The sequence below is a fragment of the Arachis ipaensis genome, chromosome B06 (genome assembly GCF_000816755.2).
Source record: "Arachis ipaensis cultivar K30076 chromosome B06, Araip1.1, whole genome shotgun sequence".
In the NCBI taxonomy this organism is placed as follows: Eukaryota; Viridiplantae; Streptophyta; class Magnoliopsida; order Fabales; family Fabaceae; genus Arachis; species Arachis ipaensis.
The window spans coordinates 134,681,418-134,694,608 of record NC_029790.2 but is presented as its reverse complement, the minus strand read 5'-3'; the positions used below and the strand labels follow the sequence as shown (position 1 = coordinate 134,694,608).

General features: G+C 40.7%; 1 protein-coding gene across 1 annotated transcript; it reads right to left on the bottom strand.

The window, feature by feature from the left end:
- LOC107605596 (exocyst complex component EXO70A1-like) lies at positions 7,544–11,645 on the bottom strand. Its single transcript, XM_016307510.2, has 4 exons — positions 11,110–11,645; positions 10,443–10,776; positions 9,268–9,806; positions 7,544–8,522 (listed from the first exon to the last, which is right to left on the bottom strand). Exons 1-4 carry the CDS (start codon positions 11,628–11,630, stop codon positions 7,730–7,732), a joined length of 2,187 nt encoding a protein of 728 aa, XP_016162996.2. The 5' UTR covers positions 11,631–11,645; the 3' UTR covers positions 7,544–7,729.

Genomic DNA, 13,191 nt, shown 5'->3' with positions numbered 1-13,191 from the left:
CTAGCTGATGCGAAGGACGCAATTGCGGCTACCGAGGAAACGATGAGGGCTCAAGCTTCAGTGCTGGCTCCTGGTGTGGATATGTCCGTGATGGGGGCCTTCAAGACTGTTCGCGATGGCCAGATCGTTGACCTCGAGTAGCTTTTACTTTTATCTCTTTGGATTTTTTCTTTGTACTGTGCTTTTGGATATTTTCGGATGGCCGGGGGCCGTGTATTTTGATTTTGGAACACTTTTATCTTTGTTTTAATGGTACTTTATCGGCCGTTCGGGCCTTTTGTATGTTTTGTTTGTTGTTTTTGGGCCGTCCGGGCCTATCATGTATTCCGTTTTAGGCTATTTCGTGTGTATTTCGTTTGTTTCCCCGGACCGTCGTTTGGTCGGGTTCTTTTGTGGCTATCCGCGTTTTTGGGCCTGGGGGGTGATCAGTCCCCCAGTTGCGGCCGTGTCTTTGTTCCGTTTTTTTGGGATACTAAAGAATAGAAAAAAACTTAGATGGGAAATAAAATCTTAGAATTTGTAAACTGGTAGGAGAAATACGAAAACAGAAATGAGGACGAGGGTGCGTCCTTTGTAGGTTGGTCTAGGCGTAGTATCGTCGCAAGTTGGCGGCGTTCTACGTTCTTGGGACTTCGTCGCCGTTGAGCCGTTCGAGTTTGTATGCTCCTTTTCCGATTACAGCCTTGACTCTATATGGTCCTTCCTAGTTGGGGGTGAGCTTCCCTTCTCCTGGGGTCGGGGGACCGATATCGTTTCGTCGTAAGACGAGGTCATCGGCCGCGAATTCTCGCCGGATGACTCCGTGGTTGTATCTCAGGCTGATTCTTTGCTTTAGGGCTAGCTCCCTGAGATGAGTTATGCTTCTGGTTTCGTCGATGAGGTCTCGTTCTGCTTCTTCGTCGTTACCTCCTACCGTTTTCCTGGGGCTTGGTTCTCCGATTTCTACCGGGATGACCGCCTCGACGCCGTATGTTAGTTGGAAAGGTGTTTCTCCTGTTGTCGTTTGGGGTGTGGTTCGGTATGACCATAGGACCGACCCGAGTTCGTCGGCCCATAGCCCTTTGGCTTCGTCGAGCCGCTTTTTAAGTCCTTTGACGATTATTTTGTTTGTGGATTCCACCTGTCCGTTTGTCTGGGGATGTTCTACCGAGCTGAAACGGTGGGATACGCGCAGCCCCTCTAAAAATTCTCTGAATTTTTCGTCGGTGAATTGGGTTCCGTTGTCCAAGATGACGATCTCGGGGATCCCGAATCGGGTGATGATCTGACGCCAGAGGAATTTTCGGCATTGGGTTGCCGTTATGGTGGACAGAGGTTCGGCTTCGATCCATTTAGTGTAGTAGTCTACGGCGACGATGAGGTATCTGAGTTGGCCAGGTGCCGTAGGGAAGGGTCCGACGAGGTCGATGCCCTAAGTGCCGAATGGCCGCTCTGCCGGTATGGTGCTGAGCTGGTGCGGTGCGGCTTGGTGGATATTGGCGTGTCTTTGGCATTTGTCGCAGTTTTTAACTATTTGCATGGAATCTCGGATGACCGTGGGCCAGAAGTAGCCTGCTCTGATGATTTTTTGGGCTAAGGTCTTGCCTCCGACGTGGTGACCGCAGCAACCTTCGTGGATTTCGCGGAGTATGTACTCCGTGTTCTCGGGTTCGATGCATTTGAGCAGGGGTTGCGAGAATCCGCGTTTGTATAGCTGTCCTGCGACAATGGTATAGTTGGCGGCTTCCCTCTTTATTCGCTTTTCCTCTTTGGGATCTGGTGGTAGTGTTCCATCGAGGAGGTATTGCCGGATTGGGTAGGTCCAAGATCCCTGGTTCGAAATTGTTAGGTGAGCATTGGTTGTTGTTGACACGGAGGGTGTCTTAACGACTTCCTGGATTAACGATTTGTTACCGTGTCCGGGTTTGGTACTGGCCAGTTTGGAGAGTAGATCTGCTCTGGCATTTCGTTCCCTAGGGACGTGCCGTATGGTGACGTGTTCGAATCCTTCTCTTAGTTTGTTTACCCTAGCGAGGTATTGTTGGAGTAGGGGGTCTCGTGTCTGGTAGTCTCCGTTAATTTGGGAACTGACTACTTGTGAATCGGTATTTACTTCTAGGACCTTTGCTCCGACTTCCCGTGCTAAGGATAGGCCTGCCAAGAGGGCCTCGTATTTTGCTTGGTTGTTTGATACTGGAAATTCGTATCGTACCGACTGTTCGATCGTGATTCCGTCTTGATTTTCGAGTATGACTCCGGCGCCTCCGTAGGTGGAGTTTGATGAGCCGTCGACATGTAGTTTCCATGATTCGGGGGTGAGCTTTCCCGGGGTCATCTCGGCGATGAAGTCGGCCATAGCTTGTGCTTTGATCGCATTCCGGGGTTCGAATTTGATCTGGAATTGAGATAGTTCAATGGACCATGCTAGCATTCTTCCAGCTAGGTCGAGTTTCTGCAACACCTGTTTGACCGCTTGGTCGGTTCGAACCGTCACGGGATGAGCTTGGAAGTATTGTCGTAGGCGTCGGGAGGCTGTAAGGAGTGTGAAAGCTAGCTTTTCTAAGCGTGAGTAGCGGGCTTCCGCGTCCTGTAGAACTTTGCTTATGAAGTATATGGGTTTTTGTTCCTTTTTCTCGTTTTCACGGACGAGTGCTGCTGCGAGTGCCTCTTCCGTTATGGAGAGGTATAAGTAAAGTGTTTCCCCTGTCTGGGGTTTTGCGAGGATTGGTGGTTCCGCTAGGACCCTCTTGAAGTGTTGGAATGCTTCTTCACATTCCGTCTCCCATTTGAAGGGGGCTTCTTTTTTCATTAGCTTGAAGAAGGGGGTCGCTTTTTGGGCTGAAGCCCCGAGAAAGCGTGATAATGCCGTTAGTCGGCCGGTAAGCCTTTGGATGTCTTTGAGGTTTTTGGGGCTCGTCATCTCGAGGATGGCGCGACATTTTTCTGGGTTTGCTTCAACTCCGCGTTGCGTAATCATGAAGCCGAGGAACTTCCCTGCCTCCATTCCGAAGGCACATTTTGCCGGGTTGAGTCGCATTTGGTGCTTTCGTAGGGTGTTCATTATGGCTTTGAGGTCGTCGGTTAGTTGTTCGCCGGATTCGGTCTTGGCGAGCATGTCGTCTATGTAAACTTCTAATTTGTTACCGGATAAGTCTCGGAATATCTTGTTAACCAGTCTTTGGTAGGTTGCTCCAGCGTTTTTTAGGCCGAAGGGCATTACTGTGTAGCAGTACGTCCCGTCTGGGGTGATGAACGCTGTTTTCTCTTCGTCTGGTTGGTGCATTGGGATCTGGTTGTATCCGGAGTATGCGTCCATGAAGCTGAGGTACCGGTGACTGGATGCGGCGTCTACCAAACCGTCGATGTTTGGTAGGGGAAAGGCGTCTTTCGGGCAAGCTTTGTTGAGGTCTGTGTAGTCGACGCACATTCGTCATTTCCCATTAGATTTTTTCACCAGTACGACGTTGGCTAGCCAAGTCGTGTTGGGGAGTTCTCGGATAAAGTTGGCCTCGAGTAGGGCTTTAACTTGTTTTTGACCTCGGTGGCTCGGTCCGGTGACATTTTTCTTCTCCTTTGTGCTATTGGTTTAGCTTTGGGATCCACGGCTAGACGGTGAGACATTAGGTCGGGGCTTATTCCCGGCATGTCGGCCGGTGTGAATGCAAACAGGTCCCTATTTTGTTTCAGGAGTTGAGAGAGCTCCTCTTTGAGGTCGTATGGGAGGTTCCTGTTAATGAAGGTGTACTCATCCTTGGTTGGCCCTATTTGTAATTTTTCCATATCCCCTTCTGGTTCTGGCCTGGGTTGGCCGTCTTGTCGGGCATCCAGATCAGCTAGGAATACACCGGCCGCATCCCGTGATTTCTTCCTTAGGGCTAGGCTGGTGTTGTCGCATTCGGCTGCGACTTCTCGGTCTCTGTGGATGGTGCCGACGGAGCCGTCGTCGGTTCTGAATTTCATAAGGAGGTATTTGGTAAAGATAACTGCGGAGAAGTCGTTGATTGTTTTCCTTCCGAGAATCACGTTATAGGCTGTGGAATCTTTTAGGACTACGAATTCAGATAGAATTGTCTTCTTTTGGCTGCTCGTTCCTATGGTGATGGGAAGTGTGATTGAGCCGTCTGGTTTGAGGAAGTTGTCTCCGAGTCCCGTGACGCCGTGGCGGTGTGTTTGGAGGTTGTCGTTGTGGAGTCCGAGTTTATCGAAGGCTCCCCGAAAGAGGATGTTTGAGTCTGCCCCGGTGTCTACTAGTATCCTTCGTACGAGTCCTGTTCCGATTCTAGCTGAGATGACGAAAGGGGCGTCCTCGGCTGAGGTGCCGTGTTGGCAGTCCTCTGGTAAGAATGTTATCGTATTGTCGGCCGCGGAGATTGGGACTTGGTTCCTTACAGCCATTATCTTGAGGTCTTTTTTCATTGTTAGTTTTGACTTGCTTGATACGTCTTTGCCTGTGATGACGTTCACTATGATGGTTGGATCTTCCTCTGGGCTTTCCCTTGGGGGTTGCTTTTGGGTTCTCGGGTTACGTCCTTCCCTCTCCGACGACCTGTCTCTCTCCGCGCGTCTCGGTTCTCTGATGATTTTGGCGAATTCTGGGAGTTTGCCGTCTCGTATGGCTTGTTCAATGGCGTCTTTAAGGTCGAAACAATCTTGTGTTCTGTGACCGTAACCTCGGTGGTATTCGCAGTAAAGTGTCTTGTTGCCTCCTGTCCTTTCTTTGAGTTGCCGTGCTTTCGGAATGATGCCTCGATCTGCTATTTGGTGGTATACCTCGGTAATTGGTGCTGTCAGGGGCGTGTAGTTTGAGAATTTGCCTATTCTCGGTGGTCGGCTGGTCGGCCTGGGGTGGTCCCGATGATTCTCTTTGAGTGTTGGGTTTTGGTGAGAAGCCGAGTTGCCGCGCTGGGCGTTGCCGTGCTGCCGCTTGTTGGCGGCAACGACCTGGCTGACTTCTTCGTCGTTGATGTAATCTTTGGCGACGTTCTGGATCTCATGCATGGTCCATACCGGTCTGGTGGTGAGGTGTTTGCGAAAATCTTCGTTCATTAGCCCATTGGTTAGGCAAAGGCTTGCGACGGAATCCGTGAGTCCGTCGACCGTTAGGCATTCGTCGTTGAAGCGGTCGAGGTATTTTCTTGTGGATTCTTCTTGTTTTTGCGTGACCCCTAGTAAGCTGATGGGGTGTTTGGCTTTGGTGATCCTAGTAGTGAACTGGGCCATGAACTTTCGTGTAATATCGTGGAAGCCGGCTATGGATCCGTTCGGGAGGGCGTTGAACCATTTGATCGCTGGCCCGGCGAGGGTTACCGGGAAGGCTCTGCATCGGACTGCGTCGGCCGCTCCTTCTAGGTTCATTCTGGCCTCAAAAGCCGTTAGGTGTTCTTGGGGATCCTTAGTTCCATCGTATTTCATATCGGTAGGTTTGTCGAAGCCTTTGGGGAGTTTTGCCCTCAGGATTCTTTCTGTGAAGGGTGTAGCTCCCATTATTGTATGGTCGTTCCTTGTGCGTTTGGTGTTTCGGTCCCTCGGATCTTCGTCTGAGTAGTGTTGATAACTCAGATCTTGAGAGGCGCTGCGGTTATGTTTCTTGTTGTATCGCCGTTCTGGTGATTTCTCGTGTCTGTGATCGCGTGTTGAGCTGCGATCGTTTCTTCTGTCGTGTCGTCGGGTTGGCGACCTTCCGCGGCGAGATTTTGATCTGGAGGTTGCATGGCTTCCGTGCTCGTTGTTGTGTTTTCCTTTATCGGTTATCTTACCTTCGAGTTCTTGGACTCGGAGGCATAGATCCTGGATGATCTGCGCTGCTTTGTCGCTGGCTTTTTCAGGATGTCGTCGGTCCGTGATGTCGTGATTGTTCGCGTTTTGAATAGTGCTTGCTATTCTCGCTTGGTTCGTTGCTTCACGGTGCTCGGGGGTTGGGTTAATTGGTTGAGAGTCATCCTGGCTTGAGGGGGTTTCCACCAGGACGTCCCCCATTGGGTCCAGCTGGCGCAGGTTCCCCACAGACGGCGCCAATGTACGAGAAGTCTCTGGTACGGTTTGAAGGGTGGATCGGGAACCCGCGGATGGAACTGGAGCCGGGTCGCTTGACTGGAGCGATGGGGGGTGGTACCTGCAAAGACACTCCGACGCCCAAGTCAGAATGGATCTAAGAGGTAGAAAGTGTGAGGAATGAATGAATACCTGGGGGGACCTGGGTCCTCTTATTTATAGGTGATGGCGAATACCTTATCTTATCTTTATTTGGTTAGGATAAGAGAGATATTTGGGTTAGAGGCTTTGAAGGGCCGGTGTTTGGGCCTTTGTATCAAAGCGGGTCGTCCCCGGGTAACCGGGTATGCGAGGTCCGTGGGTCGAATCCGTAACAAATATTTTAGAAAAGTATTTTACTTTGTCAATTCTTCAAGGTTTGGTTTTCAAGTTTCAACACCTGGATTCATGTAGCTTCTTGTCCTGGCAAGGCATTTTTTATTTTTTATTTAATTAGTTTAGAGAGAAAATGGAGTGACAAGAAATTAAAAAAAGTAGCTGCTAAAAGTGTCAATTATAAAATTGTAATGATTAATAGGGTCAACGTACTTGATCATTAATGTGTTCATGTTACACATGATTTTAGTATATTTTAAGTTTAATGATTGAGCCTATTGTAAATATGAATATTACAAAGAGTTCCCATATAACTGTTCCCTAGTTCGTTAACTGTAATGATTTATGAAAATCTTATGCTGCAATAACTTATTCACTGTTTAATTGTGTTCATTTTCCTGATGAAATTGTTAGTTGTACACAGCAATTTGCTATTGTATACATGGCTTTCCAAGGTCATACATCTGAATCAAAGAAACAATCCATGCCTTACACTAATTGGTAGCATGTTCGTGTTTCACTTTTCTTGCCTCAAATCAAGGTCTGAACAATCTGAACTTCAATTCATTTTAACATATTTGACCAACTCGTGTTATAAAGCACTATGACTTAGACTTAAAGTATCATTTTGTTGAGATTGTGACTTTTTTACTTTAGTATCCAAATTTATAATTACTTATTTTGAGAGTGCAGTGAGTAATAACTAATACTATATTACCAAAATTTAGAGTTAAATAAAAAAAAGTCTCATAAAGTAGAATCGGTAATTATTTGAGAGAAGAAAAAAAAATATATATATATTTTTACACATATACAAAATTATTATTGTAAATTGGCCACCTGAATTAGGACGACTAATTATTTACTTTGATCATTTGAATTTTTAAGACGAAGTTTGTGGTTGGAATTATGGATCACACAATAACAATTCTATTTTGTTAGTATTTTCTTCGTCTTAAATTTTATTTGTAAATTTTAATGTTTGGATTGATCGGTTTTTAATTTGTGACTCTTTTATTTTTCATATTAAAGAGGTTTTTATTTTTATTTTCTGATTTTCTGTGTAATTTTTTTACTACATTAATAATGTTTACTACCCGCAACCTAATGGTGAGACTATGCCATTTGAGCTATAATTCATTGGCAAAGATAAAGTTTAATTTTTATACATTGTTATAGTGTATAAACAATTTTACATGATATTCAAATAAATATTGTTACATAAATAAAATGAATGGCTATTCAAATGTCAGTAAAATTTCAGATGTATGTAACAGCTTTCTTTCATCTAACTTTATATGAAATTAACTGTTTCTGCCACCTCAAATGCCACTTATATTTGACTAAATTGTTTAACATAACTCGAAAACATAACACATATCCCTCACACATCTTGAGTGTTCGATCTTGATGGTCTCAAATATCTTATATCACCCTCTAGAGACGCAGAGTTCCCTCCGGCATTCCGATCATTAGAAGTCGAACCGCGCCTCCTCGGCCTCCCCTCGCCGCCGTCAAAGGCCTTCGTCACCATCCCTCGCAACTTATCGGGGCTGGGATACATTTTCCTCTGCAAGAATCCAGAGTAAGACTCCAAGAACTCAACATAAGCCGGAACAACAAGCTTCATAGTGGATTCTCTCATTTGTTCTCTCAAATCTAAATCCGGAATGCTATAACCACCTCTTATGTGCCTCTCACAAACCTCATTCAAACACTTGAAGAAACTCTCCATCTTCTCATTCACCAACCTTCCTATGCTATCCTTCCCATGTTCTTGGACATCGCCGCCATCCAAAATGCCCACCAGAACACCCCACGATTGCTTCTGGTACAAGTAAGCTGATTCTTCCGCCACTGTTTTGTACCCAATCTTCATGTATTGATCTCCCAATAGCTCACCAAGTTCTGTGTTCTTGGTCCTCATGTAAATGTACCAATACGTGTTCATCAAGAAAACTTGCACTAAGATCTTGTCCCTACATCTTGAACGTTTTGATTCAATGTTTCTTGCAAGTGCTTCCATGACATTGGAAATTGCATTCTTCAATAGACTCCCATCTGTTTCTTGTTTTGACAGTATCCCATTTTTCCATATTTGTTCTGTTCTTAGAACCTTAGCCATGGATGTTCTGTAATTCTCCGAGGCAAGGTACTTTAGGTAGTTAATTGCGTACCTATATTGTATGGTTTGACTAAATTATCATTTAACCGTTCTTAGCTATCAACTTCACGTGAAAACAAAAATACATGTGAATTTTCACTATAAATATAGTATAGATATGTCACTAAATTTTTAGCAGAATAAAGTTTCACAGGACATTAAAAAAATGGTAAAGTATTAAATCAGTCCCTTATGTTTTAGCATAATTCTGTTTTGGTTCTTAAGGTTTAAAGTGTCATAATTGAATCCAAAAAAGTTTCATTTAGCTTCAATGTAGTCCCACCGTGAGGTCAAAGTTAAATAATTAACGGAATGTCCTACATGACAGCAGTATAAGAACAAGATCGATAATTTGGAGAACAAGTACAAGTTCCAGAAGTTCAAAATCAATCGTGAATGTATCAATACATTTATTTATCATTCTTGTTAGTTCTATAGAAAATATTTCATTTAAATTGTAAGAAAAATGATAAATAAATGTATTGATGTATCCACGGTTGATTTTGTGCCTCTGGAGCTTATACTTGTTCTCTAAATTATCGATCTTGTTCTTGTATTGCTGTCATGTAGGATATTCTGTTAATTATTTGACTTTGACCTCGCGATGGGACTACATTGAAAATAAATGAAACTTTTTTGGATTCAAATAGGACACTTTAAACTTTAAAGACCAAAACAGAATTACGTCCAAACGTATGGACCAATTTAGCACTTTACCCTTAAAAAAATGATGCATGATAGTGATTAGTGAGGCATACCTAACAAGTTTTGGAACAGAACCATCTTGTGGTGGAGGAAGTCCATCAGCATTGCCTTCAATTTGCAATCCAAATTCCCAAAAAACTTTGCTGGATGCATCAATAATAAGCTTCTCAAGTTCCCTAAACCTAGTACAAATATCCACACCAGATTCACCTTCAAAAGTTTCCAACACATGTTCTTTTAGCCTCTCCAATGATTCAAACATGTCCAAAAGCTTGAACAACTTCTGCGGCTCCTTGCTGCTCCTCGCAACTCCTTCGCCGAATCGAAAGAACACGGCCATGATCTTGTCTGAGATTTTAACAAAGCATTCTGGCCAAACTAGTCCATCCATGATTGTGCCTAGGACTCTTTGGCAGAGTGATTTCTCTGACTTGAGAACTTTTCTAACAGCAACTTGGAAGTGTTGGGTCCAAAGGGTTATGGCTGATTCTAAGGTTTCCCATTCCATTTCATCAATTCCTTCTGGTGTGTATGTTTTTAAGTAATCTGGGTTTAGCTTCATTAATGCTTTTGCAGCCCTTCTATACCTCACCTGTTAATTCATGTATTAACACAAATGTGTGATTAGAACTTTAGTCATTGTGACTATATAATAGGTAAATTGATTGTTACATAACATAATTTCTTCTTATTCTTTTAGAAATTAATTTTGATGTGCTCTCAGTGTAAAGTAGTTTTACATATGCATTTGTAATGCCACGTCAGTAAAAATAACTACCTTTTACATTAATTGCTTGAATAGTCAACTAAAAAAACGGATGTAATTGCATGACTGTGTAAAACCCTTTACGCTATTAATGCATCCAAATTAAACTCATTCTTTTATCCTAAAGTTGTTTTGGAAATGGGGAATCTGTATCCTTCTTCTTTTGCTTTTCACTTTTTTTTTCAACCAAAGCAATGAAATGGTCTACAGTTAGTGTGATGAAAACCTATGTGCAAAACTTCAAATATCTTTTTTTTATATAAAAAATAATATTAGAATTAATTTCTATACATGTGAGGTTTAAGACTTTAAGCAGTGTACATCTATTCTAGTTAAACTAACTAATAAGAGTAGGTCAAATAAAATATTTTATCCCATATATTTTTTCTATAGAGAATATCTACTATTAAAACTAAAACTGAAGTAATGAAAATAAAAATAGTTAAATAGATGAATCATCACCTTGACGTAGATATCAATGCAAATATCCAAGCAATCATTAGCAGCAAGAGTGAATGAAATTCTTCTGAGGACTTCAACTTCAAGCTCTGACCCCAATTCACAAGCAACAAAGTTGTTATTGACAAGTTCATTGTTAGTATCATTATTATTTTCATCATCATCATCATATTGTAGTTGTGACATATCTCCTAGGTTCTTATGCTTTATGCTCAAGAATATTGCCTCAAATTCATCTTGCATATGAAGCAAAGCTTGGTCTAGTAACCCTTCAAATCTCATCTCATCCACCTCAGTTTCATACAGTGCCTTCAGTGTGGCTAGTGCCTCTCTCAACCTATGCAAATGGTTCATATTATTAATATAATTTGTCTAATAATGTGCAAATAACAATGATAAAAATTTTATGAAACTAAATAAAATACTATATTACTCTCTTTGTTTCAAAATTTTTGTCTCTTTTAAATAGAATAGTTAATTGAAATAAAAAAAGGTATCTTGATAATAACTTAGTGAAACTTAAAATTACCAAAAAAAAAATTTTGTTGACAAAATTGTAAATTGAAGATGAAAACTTCATCCTTTATATGTAGCAAAAGGACATTATTTGTTGGGTAAATTTTGTTAGCAACATAAAAATGATCAAAGTGTGTTGTATGAGTATGACAACCTTTGTGTCCTGTATTGATCCGCAGCCTTTGTTCTGCTTATGAACTCCACAACCTCTTGAAGCTTCAAAATGACACCCTCACCAACTTGACATATAGAGTTAATCGCCTCGTTTAACCTATCAACGCAATCGGCGTATTCTAGAAGCTTCTGGAGCCTCTTCTGCTGTGTCCTCTCGGCCAAGAGATTGGCCGAGAGGTCAAGAATCCGGTGCTGGAGGGACTCGGCGACCTTAAAGGTCTCGATGAGCTCCAGCGCCGGCGAAACGGCTCGGTTGATCCTTGTTTCAAGTGCTTTCCTTGACATGGCCAAGGATTGCAAAGGTGTGATCCTTCTGGATGCATTGGATAAAGATCCTTGTAAGAGATCGAACCTTGTTTCCATGGTTACAAGGTTGTGTTCCATGATCTCTGTTGCTCTGAGGAAAGATTCTAAATCAGAACATGCTGATTCAAGCTTATTAAGAGCTTGGTTTTCCTCAGGGTCCTCATTATCATTGGATTTTGGTGTTAATGGTGCCATTTTTTGGTTCGATAAACTTATGGAATTTTGGTTTGAAGGTTTGGAAATATATTAAGAGAGTAGTGAGTGATCTTAGTTATTAAATAATAAATACTATATTTTTAAAGCGGCATAGTTATTGTTTTATTGGAGAAGTTGTGTAATGTTTTAATATTTTTAAGTCATTACTAAGAAATTAATACTCAATTTGACCCTAAAATTTAAAATCGAATTTAATTTGACCTTTAAAATTTTAATAGATTTAAAATAGACTCAAAATTTACAATTTTAACTCACATTAACTTTTGAGCTAATATCCGTTAACAACGTTTAATTTGGTATATTAATATATTGTGATTTGGATTCTTTGTCGAACTTCTATGTGACCAAAATTTATTAAAACTCCAAAACTTGTTATTGTCATATGTTGAATCAAACTTCTAAAAGGTCTAATAAATCTTAGTTGTATGAAATCTAGACGAGAAATTCAAATCTTAGCAAGTTATTGTAAATTTTAGGAGTCGAATTGAGTCAATTATAATTTTAAGAGTCAATTTAAGTCCGACCTTAAATTTCAGAAATCAAATTGAGTATTATTTTATACTTAGAATTCGAATCCAAGATTAATGACAAAAGAAAAGTATTTGTAACTCAAACTAACCATGTGTTAGTAGTATTTACGAAAGAAAAATAACTGAAAATCTTAATATATCTTCTTAATTTTTAAATAAAATTTTTATTTCTTAAAACCTTTTAATCTTTTGATATTTTAAAAAATAACATATATATTTGAGTTTTTATTCATTTACGTATTAAGAACATAATTAGAAAGATGGATTAAAATTCCTAATCATTACTCTTATTAAAACTACTAAACACTATGAAAATGATGAAAATTATATTAGAAATATGACTAGAAATTTACAATAATGATGATTTATAAAATTAAATTAAAAATAACAAATAGCCATTTTGAATTTGATTCCTAACAAAATTTTCAATTCTCTTTCAGATTTGAAAATTCACCTATATATCCTCTTTGATATAAAAAGATAGTAAAATAATTGTTTAGTGGTACAAACATTAACAAATTCTAGATACAGTGACTGAGATGCTCATCTTTTTAAACGATGTGAGACTTTTTATAAGAGATTTTCAAATCTCATTTGTTCCCCGAAATTTTAACTAGTGACCAAAAAGAATATTTACTATCAGATTAAATAAAGAGTTTTTCCGGCTTTAATAAAAAATATTTAGTATATTAATTAAGGAGTTATATTGGACCATTTATTCCGAAGAAATTTTCATTGTTGAAAAGCAGAAGATGTGGAAAGAATAATGCTCGATGTGAACAAGGGATACAAATGGCGTTTCATTGTGAGAAACAAACAAAACGACAACTGGGCAGCTTAGAATATGCAAAGCCGGTATATTTAACTTTTGTTATTCATTCTTTCACTTTTTTAAAACAATAATATTAATAATCAATAAATTAATCACTCTGAAAATGATCGCCTAAGTGAATTATAATAAAGTGAATACTATGGTGTTTATCACTTTGTATTTAAGTTATTAAAAAAAA

Coding starts and splice junctions, on each gene's coding strand:
- LOC107605596 (XM_016307510.2), bottom strand. CDS start 11,630: ATGGCACCATTAACACCAAAATCCAATGATAATGAGGACCCTGAGGAA. Junction 10,777..11,109: donor GATCAATACAGGACACAAAG/GTTGTCATACTC, acceptor CCATTTGCATAG/GTTGAGAGAGGCACTAGCCA. Junction 9,807..10,442: donor GCATTGATATCTACGTCAAG/GTGATGATTCAT, acceptor ATGAATTAACAG/GTGAGGTATAGAAGGGCTGC.